This window comes from Geotrypetes seraphini, chromosome 9 (genome assembly GCF_902459505.1).
Source record: "Geotrypetes seraphini chromosome 9, aGeoSer1.1, whole genome shotgun sequence".
NCBI lineage: Eukaryota > Metazoa > Chordata > Amphibia > Gymnophiona > Dermophiidae > Geotrypetes > Geotrypetes seraphini.
Genome location: NC_047092.1, coordinates 9521524 through 9545223, shown reverse-complemented (window position 1 = coordinate 9545223; position 23700 = coordinate 9521524). Strand labels below are relative to the sequence as shown.

At 45.3% G+C, this 23700-nt stretch overlaps 1 protein-coding gene across 5 annotated transcripts in view; it reads right to left on the bottom strand.

Moving 5' to 3' along the window:
• The window catches only part of SFMBT2 (Scm like with four mbt domains 2), a 243407-nt gene that overhangs the window by 150828 nt on the left and 68879 nt on the right, over positions 1–23700 (bottom strand). For 2 of the 5 annotated variants that reach the window (XM_033959308.1, XM_033959309.1), the window contains exon 5: positions 9436–9501. The exons of 1 other annotated variant lie outside the window; for it this stretch is intronic. In XM_033959308.1, the coding sequence (XP_033815199.1) occupies positions 9436–9501 (66 nt within the window). Of the gene's footprint in view, positions 1–9435; positions 9502–15443; positions 15632–23700 lie in introns of those variants that run through there. 2 more of the 5 variants (XM_033959311.1, XM_033959312.1) reach the window with 2 other exon arrangements.

The following is a 23700-nucleotide window of genomic DNA, read 5'->3' as shown; positions in this document are numbered from 1 at the left end:
GCATGCAAAATTGTGTGGAATTATTAACTACCTTAATGAAGAATACTAGCATAAGTAGCATGAGCGTAGTTTGACTGTTTCATTGGGGGGGAGGGGCAATGGGTGTGAGCTGGCACATGAACATATTCATTTGCACATATGCATCTCGTACATATTCATTATGCTTATAACAAAAAAAAAACACACATCAGATTAAAATGCTGAATATGAAGCCAGCATAGCAAAGCAAAGGGGGCTTGGACAGGAGAGGGTCAGGGGATGCCTAAAAGTTACATGCAAGATATAGCATCATTTATGTGCTGAACTGCCATGATTTGGGCACCGGCATTAAAACTAGGTTTCAGCAAAGAATCCAAACTCCTGAGAGATCTACAAGAAGACGATGCACAGACATAACCCAACAGTAGATAAAGTCTATCCGATCTGCTCTGCTAAAAATATATCTCAGCTGCCAGCCAGCCAAATCAAAAGCAGTCGACTGATAGCCTGCTGTTGTTTTCTATCTGATTCTGCTGTTATTGCTAGATATGCAAATAAACCCTTGTCAGCTTCTAAAAAATCTGACTTCTCTTACTGGCTTTTTGGACACCAGCTAGCTGAGAATAAAAAAGTCAATTCAGACAGAGCTGGAAGCACAGAGCAGCAGAAGAAAGCTATTGGGCTAAAAAAAGAGGTTTTTATTTGGATTTTACTTTTGTCATGCAGTTTTCAGGAAGGTGTGGTGGCAAGTAAAGCATTATAGCCTTGTAGCCATGATTCACTGCATGGTGAAATGCACACTTTCCAACCTACTTATTATATCAATGAATAATCCTACTTAAAAATGCAGCAGAATTAATTAGAACAACTATATTTTGCGTGTATTTGTATAGAATACTATATAACTATGATCATTAGAAAGAGGGCTGGTTTTAGACCTGCTGGGGCCCAGGGCAGAAATCCCTTCTCCTCCCTGCAACCCCCTCCCCCATCTCCCCACCTGCTTTTATTACCACACATAACACAACTTTAAAAGACTTCTTCACAACAAAACCCAGACAGACCTTTACCAAACAGAGAACAAGGGATCACAAATATAAATTGAACTGGGAACTCCAAGAAATTATATTCAGAAAGTATCACAACAATAGAGAAATAAACAAATATGCACTTCTTTCAGTACACAGACACACAGGGATTCTGGGCCCAGATCCACCAAAAATTAGCCACCCCCCCCCCCCTGTTGTGGCTGGTAGGGATTCAGAAGCCCTGCCAGTTGAAGACTACCTCCTTCAGTCTGGCAGCCAGAAATCTCCAAGTTCTGCAATTAGCAGCAGTATCCCCGAGTAGCTACCAGCTGTAAAGCTTGGAGAGCCCTGGCCGCTGAACTGGAGGAAGAGGTCTTCAGCTGGCAAGGCTTTGGGACCCAGCTTAGGTATTTACAGTATTTGCATTTGGGCAGGGGGCATGAGAGAGGGCAAGAAGAAAAGCAGGCAGATATTCTCACATATGGGTGACGTCACCAACAAAGCCCCGGTATGGACCACTTTAAAAATGCATCGCCACTTTAAGTCTTTAGAAAATTTGCGATAGCCCGAACCGTGCTTGCGCGAGTGCCTTCCCACCCAACGTAGGGCGCGTGATCCCTCAGTTAAGATAAGCCAGCTAAGAAGCCAACCCAGGGAGGTGGGCAGGTTGTAAGAATATCTGCCTTCTGTAAGAACGTAAGAATTGCCGCTGCTGGGTCAGACCAGTGGTCCATCGCGCCCAGCGATGGACCATTCATGCCCAGGACCATTCATGCGGCGGCCCCCAGGTCAAAGACCTGTGCCCTACCTGCGTTCGTTCTGGTTCAGCAGGAACTTGTCCAACCTTGTCGAATCCCTGGAGGGTGTTTCCCCCTATAACAGACTCCGGAAGAGCATTCCAGTTCTCTACCACTCTCTGGGTGTTCCTGGATAACACCTGTGCTTTATCCTAGGACATGCAGGCAGCATATTCTCATGTATGGGTGACCTCCAAGCTAACAGAGATGGGATGGTGGGAGTGTTGGCCTTAGGAAAATAAATTTTGTAATATAGAGTAGCCGAAGTGCACATCCCATCTGGAGAACGAGATGCAGGCAGCCAGCCAGTTGGAAATCGTTCTTTTAGAAACAGGATGCCCCAACTTGTTTGGATCAAAAGAGACGAAAAGTTGGGGAGATGTTCGATGTGGCTTTGTCTGGTCAATGTAATAGGCCAAAGCTCATTTACAGTCCAAAGTATGCAAGGCGGTTTATCCAGCATGAGAATGAGGCTTAGGAAAAAAAACACTGGTAGAACAACTGACTGATTAAGATGAAATTCAGTGACAACTTTCGGAAGAAACTTTGGATTTGTATGCAGAACCACCTTGTCATAATGAAAAACTGTGAAGGGTGGATCTGCTACTAATGCATGTAACTCACTGACCCATCCTGGCAGAGGTGAGAGCAATAAGGAAGACCACTTTCCAGGTGAGAAACTTAAGATGAGCTGTAGCCATTGGTTCAAATGGTGGCTTCATCAAGCTGGAAAGTACCACATTAAGGTCCCAGATGACAGGTGGAGGTTTGAGAGGTGGTTTCACATTGAAAAGACCTTTCATTAATCTGGAGACTAAAGGATGAGCAGTAAGAGGTTTACCCTCGACTGGTGTGTAAAAAGCTGTAATAGTGCTCCGATGGGTTGAGGCATAGACTGGAGAATGGAAACATTAGCTATGTTCTGAAGAAACACGTCAAAAAGGCTGTGTTGATTTTTGCAGAGCAGCTTATTTGCTGACGCAATTGCTGTTGTGGCCTTTGTCACCTGGATTGAGACTGGAACGGAAGCAAAGGTTTTGCAGAAAATCTTCGATGAGAAGAAGATTGTGAAGGAACGAGAAGGTGAAGGCTTCGTTTTGGACTTGACCAGAGTGCCCCACCTGGTCTCGTGGGCAGACAACTGCTGAGGAGCCGTGTCCATGGACGCGCCAAGAGTTCGTCCCCCAAACAAGGTGCATTTGCTAGCCTGTCCTGGTGGTTAATGTCGAGCTGAGACACTCTAAGCCAGGCAAGGCGCCGCATAGCAACTGACATTGCTGCCACACGAGGTCAATTTAAAGGTGGCATATGCTAATCTGACCATGTACTTGCAGAGTTGAAGCAAGTCTGATATGAAATGTTGGAAAGCCGGGAGTTTACGTTCCAGAAGATATTGTTGGAACATGGTCAGTTGTTTCACCAAATGGTTCAGGTAGAAGGAAAAATGGAAACACCAGACCTGGTTGGCCAACATAGCAGTCTGATATAGACGGTTGCCAAACCGATTCATAGCCTTGCCCTCTCTGCCAGGAGGTACAAAGGCATAAACACTCGCTCTAGAGAAGAGATTCATGAGGGAGCTGGGGTTTATCAAACCTGGAAAGGGGACCACCCTGTATCGTGAGTCCAAATTGTGGTGAGCCACTGTTACTGTAAATGGAGTTTCAAAGTTTGAGGAACTTCTTGGCTGGCTGAACATAAGCTAAGGCATCTAAAAATGGGATGTTTTAGAATCCACCTCTAAAAGAATGGATAAAGCCCCAGACATCTCCTGGAGAAATTTGGGAAAGTTGCTGCCTGAGAAGAAAGGCGAGTAGAATTACCCTCTGAGGAATCCTCTGCGTCGGAGAGCAGAGGTTCCTGTTCAGAAACCCCCTAGAGATCCGAATCTCTAGCAGTGCAGGGCAGTGTTGAACAGACGGTACCGAAGGCTCCAATGCTTTGACTTGTGGAGAGCCTTGCTAGGCAGCACCGATATGGCCTCTGGTGATATCTGTGGAAAAGAGGATCAGCGTCGAGAAGCTGACGATGTTGGTTCCCATACCAGGATCGGTGCCACTATTGGAGACTCCTGGGTAGGTACAACTGGAATCGATGGCTCAGACTGAACTGGCACCAAGAGAGTCGATGTTGACATGGGAGTCAGCAAAAGCAGCCGAAATACCTCTTGCACCAATTCTGTTATTCGCTGCATTAGAGAAAAGCACTGGTACCGTTGGCCTTTTTTAGCTGGTAACTTCGGCGCTGCTCTACGCTTCAGAAATGAGAATGCCAGTATCGAGGCACTCAATCAATACCGAAGCGGAGCTATAGTTGGGGTTGCTAGAGGTTGGCAGGACTTGACTCACTGCTTCTATGACCGGAAGCCCAAAGGGAACAGGGAAAAGCTTGGCAGCCGACTTACCCACTGTGAGGTGCGACACTGCAGACTGCATGGAGAGATCCTCTCTCAGTGTCGATGTGGTCGGTGCAGGCTGGATTACTACAGCCGGTGTCGGAAATGCAGTGGGCACTGGATTCCTGAGGGCATGGAACAGGAGCTGCTGCTGAAGTTGAGTGGGAATGCGCTGCTGAAGAAAAGAGCAGAGGAAGCAGAAAACGGCAAGGTCGAAGGCCAGACACCGCAAGAAGCAGCGGTGGATGGCGGTGACCACAACTGCCCAAGCACAGCAACTGCCCGTGTTGAGCACTATCGGCGGGAGTGTCAGTAACAGTAAGACAGCCATAGGAAAAACTAATGCTATGGCAATCCATAAGGGCCCGTCGAACCCAAGCCCACGACAGCAAAAGAAAATAAAAATAATAAAGTCTTTTTCGTTGATTTTTTTTTTTTTAATTAAAATAGAAAAAGAAAAGAAAACTGACTGAAAAGTCAGAAGCCACGAGATCAGGAAGGCAGCGAAAAAATTTTTTTAACAGCCTTTGAAAACACGATTTCTTAGCTGCACAGAAACTACAAAACTGAGGGACCGCACGCCCTATGTCGGGCGGGAAGGACTCGTGCATGCGCAGTTCGGGCTATAGCGAACTTTCCTAAAGACTTAAAGTGACGATGCACTTTTAAAGTGGTCCATACTGGGGCTCCGTCAGTGACGTCACCTATACGTGAGAATATGCTGCCTGCTTGTCCTGGGATAAATTTAGTTCCTACCTATTTTGGGCTCAGGGCCACTGCCCACCTTCACCCCTTACTCCCCTTACTCCCCCATCAGCTGTCTGGTAAGCCACTGGACACAATACAAAGATCTGTGATACACTTATCCCAAAGCTAACATATTCCAGGTAATAAATTTAAAATAAAACACTTTTTTCTGCCTTGTTCCAAAATTGTTCCCACTCTTTCCTGCTGTTCTCTCCCCCTATGATCCAGATCACCCTTCCACCCTCATCCATTTCCCCTTCTCATCCCTTGCTCCAAACATATTTCTTGTTCTAACTGACTGCCCTTCCATAGGCCTGCCTGTCTCCCCTGATTTCTACATCTCTGCCATTCTCTTCCCTCCCAGGGCTGTAGCCACGGAGGTGGGGGGGGGAGGGGAGAGGGAGTTGGAGACCCAGGCCTCCCATTCTGGGCTCAGGCTTTTCTAGTGGACGTGCATATACTGTCTGGCATTCTCCCCAGCTCACAAACTATGCAGTCCAGTATCTCTCTCCTTTCTCTCCTCTCCACGGTCTGGCTTCTCCTCTTGCTGACACAGAAGTTTTCCATCTGCACAGGACTGTGCAGAAAGGGAAGGGCATACCAGACAGTGGGGAGGATAGAAAGAAGAAAAACACTGGATCAAAGGAGGTGGAAGAAGAAAAGATGCATCTCCACCTGCCGGAAGGGGGGTGGAGGAGGAATGTGTTGTCCCCACAGTTTACCGCTGCCCACCCCTCCTCCCCCCTCCAAATTTGGGGGCTGCCTAAGCCCTTGTAATCCCTTCTTCCCATTGTCCATCATGCATCTCTCCCAACCCTGTTTCATAAATTTGTTAATCTAGTCCCTCCCTGCCCCACCCACTGGCCTGTGTATTCCCATCTCTCTCATCCCTCCCCACCCGCACCATCGGCCAACTTAAAATAGCTCCAGGAGGTCCCATGGTCCAGACTTTTCTTTCCTTTCAGTCCAGTCCATCTCCCACGCTTCCCCTCACCTTCCATATGTAATGTAATGTAATTTATTTCTTATACAGTGGTGCCTCGCATAACGAACGCCTCGCACAACGAACGCTGCACACAACGAACTTCATGTCTTGATTCACACAACGAACTTCGTTTCACACAACGAACTTCACACAACGAACTTTGTTTCACACAACGAACTTCGTTTCACACAATGAACTTCGTTTCACACAACGAAGTCGCCCGAGCTGCCGATGTATTGCATCCTTCCGCGCAGGCACTGCAGGCAGTCGTTAGTCACTGCGCTTAACTGCCCTCTCTCACTGTATACAGTCGTCCTTTTAAGATAAACTCAATATTTTTTATATATCATGGCTTCTAAAAAAAGCAGGAAGGTGATTTCTGTTGAAATGAAACGGGAAATAATTAGAAGGAGTGAATGTGGGGTAAAACAGTGTGACCTCGTCAAAGAGTTTGGCCTCAGCAAGACCACCATTTTCACCATTTTGACAAATTTATCTTTTTTTATGTCATCTTAGCATATTTTATGCTGCAGAACAAATTATTTTTTTTAACATGTATTGTTATGGGAAAACGCGTTTCACATAACGAACTTTTCGCATAACAAACTTGCTCCTGGAACGAATTAAGTTCATTGTGTGAGGCACCACTGTATACCGCTTCCATATCTCCTTTGAATATCCAAATGCAGTGGTGTGCCTAGTATATTAGACACCTGGGGCCACTCAATTTTTAACACCCCTCTCCAGTATATAAAAATATATATTTTAGTAACAATCTATGAGTCATACAAGGGTACATCTAGGAAAAGGCTGCATCTTAAACAATGCAGTGAGCACTAGAACATCAATACACCCATTGTAAAACGAAACAAGCCAGATTAATACAGATCGATCCTGCCCAGTCAATACTAACAGAAAACAATGTCCTTTTCATACATGCCATGCTTCCCCGAAAATAAGACACTGTAATATTAATTTTGGGCCCAAAAAAGGCACTAGGTCTTATTTTCGGGGATGTCTTATTTTTTTCATGTACAATAATCATCTCTCCCTTCCTCTCCTCCCCCACAATTCTTCCTATTTCCTTTCTCTCCCCCACATGTGCAGCTTCTTTCCTCCCCTCTCACCCATCCCCTTGTGCAATATCTTTCTATCCCTCCCTCCCATCCCTTGTGCAGCAGAACCCTTGCAGCTTCTATCCCTCCCTTCCTCCCATCCCCCATGTAGCATATTTCTATCCCCCTCCCACCACTGATGCGCATCCCCCCGCCCCTCCCCCTCTCCTGCCGACCCATCTCTCCGTCCCATCCAAACCGCGAGACAGAAATAAATATCTTATAACAATCCGGCATGTCTGCAGCAATCTAAACAGGCTGCTTTGCGGCCTGGGCTGTTCCTCTGCCGAATCACTGATGCTGCTGCTGCCAGCGACTAGGGCTTATTTTCGGGGAAACATGGTATATAAGAGATACACCCTCACCCAGTATGGAATAAGTAATCATAAACTAAAAATAGAAATATGTAGACAAAATTTAAACTGAACCGCCAAGAAGCCAGACTCTGCATACAGTGAACAACCACAAAAAGTGACACATATCCCCTAATACTCTGCAAAATATAAAGATAGCAGATGTAAATTTGAAAAAAGCTGGCAAATAACAATCACCACTTTACAAATTAACAAAGAGAAATAAAACAAAAAATGGAAAATAAGAAAAAAATCAATTTTTCAATTAGCTGTCAAGAGGCCAAAACCTCCTTCTTCAGGTCATTGCAATATACTGCTGTTACAATATTCTGTCTTGACCTGAGGAAGGTGATTTGGACTCTAAAAGTTAGTAAAAAATGTATTAAAATTAGTCCAATAAAAAGATTACCTTATTTCCATTTTTTGTTTATAAATGTTTATCAATACAACTACAATACTATTTTATTCTATAGCAACAAAAAAATATTTTTTCTACTTTTGTCGTTCCTGCTTTAATTATTTTCTCTTCACTCTCTTCTTTCTATCCAGAATCTGTCCTCTCTCTCCTTTCTATGCAACATCTGCCCTTTCATCCAACCTCTGCCCTCTTTCTTTGCCCCTTCCATCCAGCCTCTGCCCTCTCCCCCTTCCATATGGCATCTTTCCTCTTTCTATGTCTCTTCCATAAATTGTCTATCCTGTGCCCCTTCTCTCCTTTGTACATGATTAATTTCAGCTTCACTCCCTCTCCGTTTTTCTCTTTCTGTCTCCACCTCCTCCTCTATGATCTGGCATCTCTCTCTTCTCCTTTCCTTCCTTCCCACCCCACCCCACCCCACAGTCTGGCATCTCTGTCTCCTTCCCTTCCCTCCATGCCCTGACATCTATCCCTCCCCTTCTATCATCTGGCCTCTCCTTTTTCCCCCTCCCTCCCTCCTTCCTTCCTTTCCCCTTGGTCTGGCATCTCTGTCTCCTTCCCTTCATGCCCCGGCATCTCTCTCTCCCCCCTTCATGGTCTGGCATCTATCTCCTTTCCTTCCCTCTCCCGATGACCTGGCATCTCTCTCTCTCCTTTCCTTCCATCTCTCCTTCCCCCTTCATGCTATGCTTAGTCTGGCATCTGTCTCCTTCCTTTCATGCCCTGGCATCTCTCTCTTCCACTCCATGGCCTGTCATCTCCTTTCCTTTCCCTCCCTCTCCCCAGTTGGGTGCAGCAATTCTCTCCAGCTCCACTCCCCTCCTTCCTTCTTTCACCCTGTACCCGGTGGGCAGTGCAGAGTTCACACCTTGCTGCTCTTGTCATTGTCCAGCCTTCTTCTCTGCTAGGTCCTGCCTTCGCAGAAACAGAAGTAGGTGGGACCAGGCAGAGAGGAAAGCCTGATGCCAGCAAGAGCAGCGAATTGTGAATGCTGCTGCTGCCCAAAGTTCATGATGCCGGCCCTTATGGGCTGCACCTAGGGCGGTCCGCACCCCCGTACCCCACAGTATGCCACTGTCCAAATGTTCCTTTTCAGAGGGACCTCAACGCGGCAGTCATTCTAAAAAGCCACTGGCGGCTTTCCCTCTGCTGCAATCCACCCCCTCTGCTGCAACTTCCTGTTTCCGGCAGGGAAATCGCAGCAGAATGAAAGCTTCGGGGCAGCCACATGCAACTTGTGAGAATGGCTGCCGCGATGGGGCCCCTCTGAAAAGGAACATTTAGATGTTGAAAAAAGATCAGAAAGGTGAGGTGAAGTGAGAGAGATAGAAGGGGAAGAGAAGTTCAGATCATAGGAACCCATGGAGCTGTGGGACCCAGGGCAACTGCCCTGTTTGCCCTCCCCTAACGCCGGCCTTGATTAGAAAGAATAATTAATCAATATTTAACACCAAAACTGGAAAAAATTTAAAAGAAAAAGCTACCTCTGCAGTATGGCAAACAGTGCTCACATAACAGTATGATGGGGTCAGAGTCTGCATAACCAACTAATTTAGTCCAGTCTTTTCTAATCTCCACCTCTGTTGTGTGAGGGCATCCCAAGTCTCTCCATACTCACCAGTTGTCGCTGTCTTTGTAACATTGTAGTGCTGTTGACGTTGGAACACAAGGGCACTTACCACGGCTAAAAAAAAAAGAATATCCAATTTGAAAAGTGCTAAGATTGTAGAGACAGTAAAGGCTGTATCACTCGCAAATATGCTCAAAGGCTTTAGGGAAAAAAATACATGAGACAAATGGTTTTACATCCTTGATTTCTGCCAGCTTAAACATGCTCAAAGACAAACACCAAGCTCTGAAACAGATTTTGAAGAATAAGCGATTTTACTACTTGAGATCTAGCTAGGTACTTGTGACCTGTGTTGGCCGCTGTTGGGAACAGGATACTGGGCTTGATGGACCTGTGGTCTGTTCCATTTTGGCTATTCTTATGCTCTTATGTGAGCCAAGTATAGGACAATCAAGCCATTGTGACATCACTGATGAGGTTGGCTCTTAGGCATTGGTGGAATGAGGCATTATGACATCACAATCTCTGCCCTGGAATGTTGCTACTCTTTGGGTTTCTGTCTGGTACTTGGGACCTGGGTTTTCCACTGTTAGAAACAGGATACTGGGCTTGACGGACTTTTGGTCTATCCTAGCATGGCAATTATTATGTTCTTATGTAATTGAAATGCTGAGATGTGGATTTAACAATATTGGAATGTTTGGCATTTGTCTTCTCTGTTCCTGCCAGGACACTTGTAGCAGTCAGAAACATTATTTAAGTGATTGCTTGTTTTTATTTGCTACTCATGGCTCTAGAAATTGAAATCTTCCATTTACCGTATTTTCGCGGATATAACGCGCACCATTGTAAAACGCGCACAGGGGTATAGCGCGCAGAAATCACGATGATATGTACAAAAACTTTTCTATACCGCGCTCAGGCATATAACGCGCATGCTGCCCGACTCTCCTCTGGCCACCCCGACTCTCCTTTCGCTCTCCCCGACTCTCATCTGGTTGCCCCGACTCACCCTGACTTTCGGTGCACTGCCCCGACTCTCCTCTGGTTGCCCCGACTCACCGTTCACCCGCCCTGACTTTCGGTGCACTGCCCCGCCTCTCCGTGCCTGTCCCCCTTGAAGTCCTGTCCCCCCTTGAAGGTCTGCCTGTCCCCCCTTGAAGGTCTGCCTGTCCCCCCTTGAAGTCCTGTCCCCATCCTGAAAGCCTGATGCACCCCCTCGACGTCCGATTCTTCTCCCCCCTCGGCAGGACCACTCGCACCCCCACCCCGAAGGACCGCCGACTCCCCGACAATATTGGGCCAGGAGGGAGCCCAAATCCTCCTGGCCACGGCGACCCCCTAACCCCACCCCGCACTACATTACGGGCAGGAGGGATCCCAGGCCCTCCTGCCCTCGACGCAACCCCCCTCCCCCCAACGACCGCCCCCCCCCACGAACCCCCGCCCGTCCCCCAGCCGACCCGCGACCCCCCTGGCCGACCCCCACGACACCCCCACCCGCCTTCCCCGTACTTTGTGTAGTTGGGCCAGAAGGGAGCCCAAACCCTCCTGGCCACGGCGACCCCCTAACCCCACCCCGCACTACATTACGGGCAGGAGGGATCCCAGGCCCTCCTGCCCTCGACGCAAACCCCCCTCCCTCCAACGACCGCCCCCCCCCCCAAGAACCTCCGACCGACCCGCGACCCCCCTGGCCGACCCCCCCACCCCCCTTCCCCGTACCTTTGGAAGTTGGCCGGACAGACGGGAGCCAAACCCGCCTGTCCGGCAGGCAGCCAACGAAGGAATGAGGCCGGATTGGCCCATCCGTCCTAAAGCTCCGCCTACTGGTGGGGCCTAAGGCGCGTGGGCCAATCAGAATAGGCCCTGGAGCCTTAGGTCCCACCTGGGGGCGCGGCCTGAGACACATGGTCGGGTTTGGCCCATGTGCCTCAGGCCGCGCCCCCAGGTGGGACCTAAGGCTCCAGGGCCTATTCTGATTGGCCCACGCGCCTTAGGCCCCACCAGTAGGCGGAGCTTTAGGACGGATGGGCCAATCCGGCCTCATTCCTTCGTTGGCTGCCTGCCGGACAGGCGGGTTTGGCTCCCGTCTGTCCGGCCAACTTCCAAAGGTACGGGGAAGGGGGGTGGGGGGGTCGGCCAGGGGGGTCGCGGGTCGGTCGGAGGTTCTTGGGGGGGGGCGGTCGTTGGAGGGAGGGGGGTTTGCGTCGAGGGCAGGAGGGCCTGGGATCCCTCCTGCCCGTAATGTAGTGCGGGGTGGGGTTAGGGGGTCGCCGTGGCCAGGAGGGTTTGGGCTCCCTTCTGGCCCAACTACACAAAGTACGGGGAAGGCGGGTGGGGGTGTCGTGGGGGTCGGCCAGGGGGGTCGCGGGTCGGCTGGGGGACGGGCGGAGGTTCTTGGGGGGGGCGGTCGTTGGGGGGAGGGGGTTTGCGTCGAGGGCAGGAGGGCCTGGGATCCCTCCTGCCCGTAATGTAGTGCGGGGTGGGGTTAGGGGGTCGCCGTGGCCAGGAGGGTTTGGGCTCCCTCCTGGCCCGATATTGTTGGGGAGTCGGCGGTCCTTCGGGGTGAGGGTGCAAGTGGTCCTGCCGGGGGGGGGGATGTATCGGACGTCGGGGAGTCGGCCGGGCAAGAGGGCTTGGGCTCCCTCTTGCTCCGATCGTGGATGCGGGGGCGGGTGGGAGCGCGTGCGAGCGGTCGTTCGGGGTGGGGGTGCGAGCGGTCCTGCTGGGGGGGTGAATCGGGCGTCGGGCGGGGTGGGAACTATGTTTAAAAACTTTTGTATACCGCGCTCAGGCATATAACGCGCGAGGGGTATGCGCGGTACGTAAAATCACGTATAACGCGCGCGTTATATCCGCGAAAATACGGTAATCACAAAGCAGATGTTGTGCAGGTACTGACAGTGAAAACGAAAAACTCTGTAGAGATGGTGATGTTCAAGATGCTACAGAGAAAGGTCTTGTCTATGGGTAAGCCTCATAGCGAAGGTGTGAGTGCCAATTCTGACAGTGATTTACTTTTCACCAGTTTTAAATTAAAACTTGTTCAAAATTAAAAGCACACTTTTGTGCTGTGTGATGAAAGTATAACAAAGTAATTTCTCTCCAATTCCTGTCCCCAGTAAATGCCTTAAGTCAATACAAGAACAGAAAGAAATTACAGCAATATCCCATCCACTGCTTCAATGTTTTACCCCCTCTTCTACAAAGCCGCACTAGTGGCTGCCGTGAAACAACAGCCCCAAAGCCCTTTAAATCTCTATGGGCTTCGGGGCCGTTACCGCGCAGCAGCCACTAGCGTGGCTTTGTAGACAAGGGGGGTTAGTCTCTTATTAGGTCTCTGGTTATGTCAATATAGTTTAACCAAAATCATTGGCTCTTATCAAATTCACTGCTGCATTTCCCCAGCATTTTATGAGTTTACAAAAGTAGACATTAAAAAAATATCATATCCTTCTTTTGCACTTTTCAGCATCTTTTAGCAATTAAAACACACTCTTTGAACACTTTAAATAATTATCTTGAAATGATGTACAATGAGGACTCCCCAAAAACAAATTCTAAGTGGTCAATGGGATCTGTTTTAAGTCCATAAAACAGAAGGCAAATGCATCTGCGCAAGCTCTGACTGGTAAGATAACACCGCGGACCCTGTTCCATTTGTTTTAGAAAAATTAACACCAATTACATTTCTATTCCCTTACTGGTAGTACTATACATGTTACATTACATTTCTTTAATATCATTTTGTATAGCTATACTGATGTATAAATTATGTTAATGGTTGGCACAAGCTCAGAGAGTCTTCCAGACTTTTCTGAGCTTCAAGGAGCAAATCTAAACAGGCAGCATCATGCGATGATGTCTCCTGCATGTGGTGTCTTATCTCACTGTCCACGGAGAACCCCTGTTACAGGTAAAACAATCCACTTTGAGGGCACATTTTCTTTCAGGTCTAAACATCAATGCAACATCTCAATATCTTCACAACCATTCAATTCTGCAACTTTTTTTAATCATATATTTTTCACATATTTTTAATTGGTGAGGAAGATATAGGACCTAGCTTTCAGAAAGTACAGTAATTTGAATACGTTAAAAGCCAGTCATAGCATTTAATTTAATCCAATACCAAAATCTGCAATAGGGTAGACACCCAGGATGGTGTGAATAACATGAAGAAAGACCTGGTGAAGCTTGAAGAATGGGCTGAAATTTGGCAGCTAAAATTTAATGCTAAGAAATGCAGTCATGCATTTGGGCTGCAAAAACCTGAGGGAACGGTACAGTTTAAGGGGTAAAGAACTTAAGTACATGACAGAAGAGTGGGTCTTGGGTGTGATTGTATGTGATGATCTTAAGGTGGCCAAACAGGTTGAAAAGGTGATGGCGGAAGCTAGAAGGATGCTAGGGTACATAGGAAAAGATATGGCCAGTAGGAAAAAGGAGGTATTTATTGATGCCCCTATATAAGACTTTAGTGAGACCTCATTTAGAATATTGTGTACAATTCTGAAGGTTGCACCTTCAAAAAGATATAAAAAGGATGGAGTCAGTCCAGAGGAAGGCTACTAAAATGGTGTGTGGTCTTTGTCATAAGGTTCATGTTTAAGGAGTTGACTTGACCTCAAGCAATGATTACCTTTATACATTGATGGAAAAATAATGATATTGTATGGCTTGCTGAAAAGTTTTCACCACTGAGATTCTTTCCTTAAAAGTATTTTTTGTTTGTTTGTTTTTTAAATGGCAATTTGTATTTAGCGGGAGGCATGAAAATGTGAAGGTTGGCAGATCTCAGCCATAAAGTTTAGTTTTATGCAATTTTACTCCTTCACAGGTTTAATTTGGAAGCTAGGTTTGAGTGGTAGCTACATAAATTCATTGGTCTGAAAATGTTTGTACCAGCTAATGTATAATATTTGGCTGTATATCTCAATGTCTACATAACATGCTGCCAAGAGAGGTTTGGACACACATACAGTCAGGACACCTGTTGCACATGAAGAAAAAGGTTTTATTTGTTATAGTTGCCTCACACGCAAGGTTAACCAAGCCCATGTAACACAGGGTCTGGCTCTAGCCAGAGCTGGAACACGAATCCCCACTTCAAAAAGCAATGGCTTACCTCAGCCAAATCATCAGTAGCTGTCTCACCTGGACAGTATCTCTCTTTCTTTCTCTCTACTCAACTTCAGTCAGCTTCCATAGGCAGCATTTAGCTTCCCATGGCTTCTGCCTCGTCCAAGTCTAGGGAAAACTGAAAGTTCCTCTCTCTTAGGGACCTCTTCATCTGGGACCTCCCCGAATGATTCCATTCTGGGACAAAAAGTACTCCTCCCTGCCTGAGTTCCACCCCTTGGACCCAGCAGGGTTGTAGTCCTTCCCTAATGGATCTCAGCACTGTAGTTTTCCCTGATTTGCCTAACACCCCCTGCTGCTGTAACTTCAGTGAGAGAAACATCTGAATCTCTGACATACCTTCTCCCTCAGCTCAGTCTTAATTAGTTGAGCACCTGCTACTGCCAGGGGCCCTCTCCTCAAGGGTAGAGGGTAAGACACTCCCCAGGGCACCTAGGAGCCTAGCCACTATTAGGAATCTCCAGGACCACCCCAGGTCCACAACGCCATCTGTCACTCGCCATTCCTCAGTTTGCTAGAAAAAAAGAGGGGTAATAAGATGATCAAAGAAAATATTGTATTTTGATTACTCCAAGAATAATGATGATCGCTACAAATTGCTGATCAAAATATACATATTTCATCACCTAAAAGGCTTTATATTCTTTCACTTTGGTTTTCTAAAAATGATCTCACTAAACATTGAATATTCTATGGGAGATGAACATATCATAAAATTCAAGAACTCAGATCATAGGACCTTCTATGATTTAGAGATCATTCTAAGTCCGTATCCTGTGCTCCATTCTTTAATCATGTATGCTCACTCCTCCCTCCCTACCTTTTAAATGAACTTTAAGTGCTATCTAAACACTAATCCCTTTTCTAAAGTGTTCCTAATGCAAGAACCTTCAACAAACTTTAGGTATTACCTAAACATTGGTTTCTTTTCATAAAGTATTACCATTACAGAAACAGAGAAGGCAACACATCTTCTAGTGGAACTAGCCACAACCAGGGCTGACTCGCAATACAAGCTCCCGACATCTTCTCCAAAAGCTGTGGGCGTTTCAATCTAAAGTAGATCTTCTTGATTATTTTATTACACTCCATTCCTCATGCATACTCAAGTAAACAGGGCACAGTAAGAACAGCAACTATTGGGCCCTGTCAAGCCAATGGCCTTGCAATCTTTGGTCTTGACTATTCATCAGCCTCTTTAAACCCTCCTCTGGCCCAACCTCCACAGTGAAATGTACATGTGCCGTGAAACTTTTGATAAAGAAGGAAGGACACTTTTCAGGCCCAGGGAATATGAGATACCGTGTACTAGATAGCTATAGGAGCTTAATTTTTATTCATTGCTAAGTGAAAAGTTTGTTTATAAAGAATAATTTTATATTTATGATCCTGACCAATTTGGCTTATGGTTAGATCATTTGCTCATTTGGGGCCCTCAGCTCAGTCAGAACCAGGGCAAAGAACTGGTGCTATGAACTGCAATTCACAATAATCAAGTGGTTTTTTCCTTGACTATTTTGGGATCTTGAACCCCAGAGAATTTACTGCTATTATGTCAGAAGTCTCGCATATTTTTTGGGGGGGAAGCTTGCTTACTGTCTCACTTATAACCAAAAGCTTTCATGTTTTGTTGATATTAAATGCTCATTTTCACTATTACTGCAAATATGTCCAAAACCCATTTTTATTATCGGCACTTGGATGAACATTTCCCAAATACGTCCAAGTGCCGACTTAGGCCGGTTTTAGACATTTTTCTCTTTTGATTATGAGCCCCATAACTTTTGGCCAGACTGTGAGAGATTCAGTGGTTTTCCCTCACTGAAGCTGCAGTTATATCCCTGGGCAGCAGGAGGTATTTGGCAAATAGGGGGAAACTACATGTCCCAGAATGGCCTGAGTTTTGCAGCTCAGTATGAGATCCATTAGGGAAGGAATACAGCCCTGCTGGGTCAGAGGGGATGGACTCTTGTAGGAAGGAGTACTTCTGTGTGTTTGTTTGAGAGACAGAGTTCATTTATGTATTATTTTCTTATTGTTAACCGAGTCGAGCTCCTACTGGTGTTGACCCAGTCTACAAATCTAAGTTTTAGTTTAGAGTGTGAAAGAGTGTGAGACAGCCAAGTGTGTGTGAGGTAAGCCATTGCTTTTTGAATTGGGGATTCTTGTTTCAGTTCTGGCTAGAGCCAGACCCTGTGTTACATGGGCTTGGTTAATCTTTCGTGTGAGGCAATTATAATAAAACCTTTTTGTTCATGTGTAATGGGTATCCTGGCTATATACTTGTCCAGACCTCTCTTGGCAATCCAAACCAGCCAGTTACATATGGTGTTTCTGCCTGGTTTTGAGTTTCTGTCACAAAGAAACTGAATTCAGGGAACTCCAGAGGAAGTGGGACCTCTGAAGGAGAGGAGGTTTTCAACAGGCTATGGGTTTCAACAAAGCTCCACCTGAGCTAGTGAGGGAAAACACAACAGCTAGTCAGTGCTGGACAAGTAGGATTTTTCTTTTTCTTTTCATGTCTGAAAGTTTAAAGAGAGAAAGCTACAGCAGAATGCTGACAGACTTAATTAAGTTGCTGATTGCAGCCTAAATCAAACTTAGGCTACAGAAAAGAAGGGAGGAGCAGCTGAAAACCTTTCTTAATTAAGCTACTGGTAGTATGGGCAGCAGAAATGGAACTGTCAGAAGTGGTTTAAAGTTAAAAGAAGTTGAATTGAAACAATGGAAATTCTGGGGTGGAGTTACTGTGTTCAAGTCAGTACTACAGGATACTGGTGAGAATCCAGGCAGTTTTAGGCATGAAGCCCAAGATAGGAATCTGGGAGCTGGAAAGCTTTGGCTAACCAAATCCTCTGAAAATAGAGGATTACCAGCCCTAGAAGGGGGCACAGTGAAGGACTCACCTGGGGTAGCCAAGAAGGCACCAGGAAAAAAAAATGAAGCCAGGAAAGGGGCTGCGCAGCCAAAGGGGGAAATTGATGAGTTGTAACCCTAGCCCAGAAGCCCCAGGCAAGAGAGAACAATGGCAGAAGAGTTGGATGGTTCAGCTAAAGACGAAACCTCCTGAAGCCCCAGGGATAGAGCTTCAGGAATCAACCCAATACCTAGCTAGCCAGCTAGAGGAGGCAGATTGCTACATCAAAGAGATGGAAGAGAAAATAAGACTAGCTACTAAACAAATAACTAAGTTAAAGGAGGAAAAGAAGGTCCTCTGGATGCAACTGGTGAAGGCTAAGGACCAAATCAGCTGCTGGACTACCCAGAGTGAGGATTATCAGAACAAGGCAGAGGCCGCAGAAACAGAAATAAAGCAGATGCAGCAGGAGTTGGCAACGGCCAGGGTGGCAGCACTCTGGGCTGCAGAAGCAACTGACTGAAAAGGTATCAAGCTGTGAAGCGCTAGATGCAAAGACATGGGTTTTGGAAGATCCGAATGCCAGGCTTCAGGATACCGTACACGAATTGTGCCTCCAGAAGGAGGGAGCCTGTGAAAAAGAAAATGTAGCCCAGCTAGATTGTACTAAACGTGCAGAAGCAAATAGAGTGTTGACCCATCAGCTGACAAATCTGTAAGAGAAGACATGGACAGAGTGCAGAGCTGCAAGAGCTCTGAGAGGAAGGCAGTGCTAGAGAACACTATACAGACGCTGCATGGTCAGTTGGCTGAAAGCAAAGCACAGATGACCTAGATGAAAGTCTCCATGGGAGAGACATTTTGTTGGACTATGTGGTTACCCAATACCAGAAGAGGTTCAGATAAGAGTGGGGTTGGAGAAATAGCTTAAGGGTATGCAGAGGAGAATGATGAAGAAGGATCAAGTACAAAGAGCCTAGGCTCTGACCCATACACGAGACATGTCTCTGCAGGTGACATACATATACTCGGAGCAGTACAAAATAATTTGCACCTCAGAGCAGAGTGAAGGAGTTGATTATTTGTTAGAGCACTGAGTTTGCCATCCTGGGGTGTCTGGTTTAAATAAGGCCTTCAAAACTAATCTTTGATGGGAGAGTGTAGTGCAGTGGTTAAAGCTACAGCCTGAGCACCCTGCACCCACACTGCTCCTTGTGACCATGGTCAAGTCACCCAGGGCACTGCTCCTTGTGACCCTGGATAATCCTCTACTGGGAGGCCAGTATGGAAAATTGAATAAATAGTGTGAAAAGTTTCAGCCTCTGCCAGATCTGGTATTGTGACATTATAACGCCTCATTCCTCCAATAAGAGCCAACCTCATCAGTGATGTCACAATGGATTGATTGTCCTTTACTTGGCTCACTTTTGCTACATTTTTATTTCAAGAGTGGTGCAGTGGTTAAAGCTACAGCCTCAGCACCCTGAGGTTGTGGGTTCAAACCCACGCTGCTCCTTATGACCCTGGGCAAGTCACTTAATCCCCCCATTGCCCCAGGTACATTAGATAGATTGTGAGCCCACCGGGACAAACAGGGAAACAATGCTTGAGGACCTGAATAAATTCATGTAAACTGTTCTGAGTTCCCCTGGGAGAACGGTATAGAAAATTGAATACAATTGAATAAATAAAATAAAAATTCTATCACAAGATTCCCCAGTGCTCTTCATTTTCATTAACAATAATGCTGAAAACTTCTCTTCACTAAGGTACCAGCTTTGGTGTAAGGCAGTATGATCCTGTACAAAACCTCTGACAGCAGCTTCAGTATTGATTCCTAAGGTTTTGTTCAGTGCGTTCCCCAGACATTTGTGCTCACGTAAGAATTTCTCACTTATCACATCATTTCTGCATCCTGCTCCCAAAGAAGCTACATTTTGTTGCATCAAAATAATTTCTAAATGATGAGTTTTACTTTCTACCAAACACTGACGTGGAATTGAATCTTGAAAACCAATAGCAAAACCTAATTCTATTCTCAAAAGACAGAACAAGCCATCAGTGGTGATACAGTAGTTTGATTTCCCACACTCAAACTATGACATCCCAGCTTATAGTCTGTGACAATTCACCCCTTATAATAAAGTCAGATTTGGTGGTGAACTTTCACTGCTACTTTTAGACAGCACAACAGGCAAATATTGGTACATCTAAAAGAAGGCAGAGCTATCCAGGAAGTGGCTTACGGTGGCAGCATATGGAGGAAGTAAAAAAAGCAGCTGAAGTCAAGGTACAGAGACTGTGAGCCCACTAGGGACATTGACAACAAGTACCTGAATTCAATGTGTGCCTATACAAATAATTAATAGTAATAGTAGCTAAGGCCTGTCGTTTCTATGTTTACAACATCGTCAAAATTTGCCCCTTCCTTTCTGAGCACACTACTCGGATCCTTGTCCTCGCTCTTATAACCTCACACTTAGATTACTACAATCTACTTCTAACTGGTCTCCCACAGTGCCACATCTCCCCCCCTGCAATCTGTGCAAAACTCTGCTGCACGACTCATCTTCTACCAACCTCACTACTCATGTCACCTCTCTCCTTAAATCATTTCACTGGCTCCCTATCCACCTTCGCATACACTTCAAGTTCCTATTGATGACCTACAAGTGTGTTCCTTCTGCTGCCCTTCAATATCTCTTCTCTTGCCTTATACACCTCCCGGAGAACTCTATTCCTCAGATAAGTCGCTCTTAACATTACCCTTCTCCTCCACTGCCAATTCCAGACTTTGTTCCTTTCATCTAGCTGTCCCCTATGCCTGGAATAAATTACCCGAGTTTGTCTGTCAAGCCCCTTCCCTTGTTTAAAAGCAGACTGAAAACCCGCCTTTTTGATATAACCTTCAATCCTTAACCCTACTCCTCTGCCCTCCAACCCAGCCAGCAAATTAACTGTTCCTCTTAACTGTATCCATGACATCCTGTTTGTCCGTTTAGATTGTAAGCTCTTTCGAGCAGGGACTGTCTTCCTTGTGACTGTACAGCGCTGTGCGCATCTGGTAGCGCTATAGAAATAATTAATAGTAGTAAGTCAAGCAGAAGCCTCAATTCTAACAGCCATACAAACTTCAAGAACCATCAGCATACACAATCACGAGGAGGGTGGGAGCTTTTGAAAAAGCCTATTTGTAGAGGTAAACAGTTTTTGGAAACTGATTAGATATAAATATGTATATAGTGAAGTAAACAGCAATTTATTAATGTAAATTGACCGTTTGGTAAATACTTTCTTTGGAAAAGTAAAGAAGTACGTGATAGGTGAGGGGGTTTATAATGCATGTATAGTTTGGCTCTATAAAGAGGCTCTTTCGGATCAGAACATGCACAATACTTTATCACTGTTTAAAAAAACTTGAATTTTGGTTCAATCGTCAATTCTTTCAATATTGGACTACTGTAATGTTATTTAAGAATAATACAAAATACAGCAATTCGTTTGATTTTTAATTTGAAAAAACACGATCATATTAGTTTATATTATCAAAAGCTCCACTACTTGCCGTTTGAGGCCAGAGTGTTATTCAAATTTGGTTGCATTTGTTTTAAAGTTTTATTTGGTCTAGCACAGGGATCTCAAAGTCCCTCCTTGAGGGCCGCAATCCAGTCGGGTTTTCAGGATTTCCCCAATGAATATGCTTTGGAAGCGGTGCATGCACATAGATCTCATGCATATTCATTGAGGAAATCCTGAAAACCCGACTGGATTGCGGCCCTCAAGGAGGGACTTTGAGATCCCTGGTCTAGCACCATCTTATCTTTCTTCCCATTTTAGATTTCTTACTATTAAGAAAAACATTTGCAGATCCGGTTGGTTTTTATTTTCCTTCAGTAAAAACATGCCGTTATAAAAAATTTTGGGATAGGACCTTGGCATTCCAAGCAGGAGTAATGGATTTATGTTTTAAATGCTCTCATTTCCTCATCCCTTACCTATTATCAATTTCGGAAAGATCTTAAAACTTATCTATTTAAACCAGGGGTAGGGAACTCCAGTCCTCGAGAGCCGTATTCCAGTCGGGTTTTCAGGATTTCCCCAATGAATATGCATGAGATCTATTTGCATGCACTGCTTTCAATGTATGTTCATTGGGGAAATCCTGAAAACCCGACTGGAATACGGCTCTCGAGGACCGGAGTTCCCTGATTTAAACAATAGAAAACACAATATTGATTTTATTCTTAAATTTGTTATCTTAGTCAGTTTCTACTATCTTATGATCATTTGTTTAAACAATTCTACACACTTAATTTATTTTAGTATAATCAACTTGTATTGTGTAATTACTATCTTTTATATGCTGTATTTTGCTATTTAGTATTTTATTCTGAACTGTTATTTTCATTTATAATAATTGTTATATGACTTTGTATTTCTAATTGTCTAGTGTATATAAAAATAAACTATTATTATTATTATTAAAAATTGATATATTGGTGCTTTATAATAAGTGCATTAAACCTCATAGCTCATTTTCTCTGTTTTGCATCAAGTGCACACTTTTGATCACTTTGCATTTCGACAGACTATGGGCTTGTTTTATAAAGAGGTCTCTGCCATTTTTACATTGGTTTACTAAGCTTTTGCCTAAGTTTATAAAGGGCGCCTATGTGAAAAGTCCATAAAGCACCTATTCTATTAAAACAACATAGAAGCCTATGTACCTTTTTTGTTTTAAATAAGCACCTAGAATCAGTCTCTATGGCGCTCACAACTTTACAGCTGCTCTGCCCTACATGAGCAGCATATATTGATTCACCAATTTTTTCCGTGTCTGTCATCATTAGACTGTAAGCTCTTTCGAGCAGGGACTGTCTCTTGTGTGTTTCAATGTATAGCGCCGTGTGTGCCTAGTAGCATTGTAGAAATAATAAAACAGTAATAGTCAATAAAGAAGGTGCAAATTTGTGCTTGTAAAAATGTATTTTATAAAAACATGCACCGATGCTGCCTAAAGTATGCCTCTGGGAAGGCCCTTAAAAGTACAAGTTAAGATTCAGCGTAGTTACATTTTACAATGCTTAGGCAATTCTATAAGCGTCTTCATATGTAAGTAAAACAGAAGTTCTCAACCTTTTTAGTTCCTGCACAACTGATCACTAAACCCTCATACCCCCTTCCTAAATTTAAAACAAACTTAAAACCGCTTCCGTCCTAGACCACCTACTTCCCTTAAAATTAAAGAAGGAAGAGCACAGCTTCCCTCCCCCATTGTGTCAACCCTCTTTGTTTGTCTCTCCTATTACGACTGTAGTTCTACTCCTCTTTCCTATGTGTTTCAGTTTGTCTTGTTTTTGGTTTATGTCTTAATTATATATTCCCCAAATATTTATACTTTTTAAAAAATGTAATGTACACCGCTTTGACAATTTTTAAGCAGAATATCAAAATTTTAATAAAACTTGGAAACTTGGTAAACCAAGGCCTTCTTTTACTAAGGTGCGCTAACCGATTAGCGTGCACTAATCAATTTAGCACGCGCTAAATGCTAACGCTAGTCTATGGATGCATTAGCATTTAGCGCACGCTAATTTGATTAGCGCGCCTTAGTAAAAGAGGGAGCAAGTGTCCACTAGTGACAACTGGCAGCTACACGTCACTAACTCTTAATCACTAACTGTACAGTAAACCCTCGAATTCGCAGTTCCGAATTTGTGGACTCAGTAATTCGCGAGGGGGAGGGGGATCTTTAAAACCTTCCTCCCTTCGTAATTGTTCTGTAGTAACAGCTCAGCCCCTCTCCCGCTTTCTGGTGCATTCTCCCATCCTTCGCGGTTCCCGCATGCAGATTCCAGGGTTTGCTTTTGCAGATGTCTCTCTGCTCGTGTGCGGCGCCACCGACTAAGGCAACCGCGACCAGGTAAGCAGTGCAGGAGGGGAGAGATCGATGTTGAACTTGTCCTTCCTCCTCTGGGGGACCTGGCCCGGCTCGGCTCTTGTGGGGTCACTGGGAGGGGCTCGTGTTGCTAACCACTTTCACAGCAACTACAGTAAACCCTCGTGGTTCCGGCTATAGTGCAGCTCCTGGACTCCATAGTAACAGCTGTCTTCCTGATCGTGCGCAGCGCCGCTGACTAAGGCAACTGTGACCAGGTAAGCAGCGTAGCTCGGGCTGGGGATGAAGGCAGGGTGTGCCGAGCTCCAGAAACCTCCGAACATAGCGGGCAGGGCCGGAGCAAGGAGAGTGCCGATTACAGTACTCTTACGATATTCGTGGGATTTCAACATTCGCGGTCACCCCGAGAATG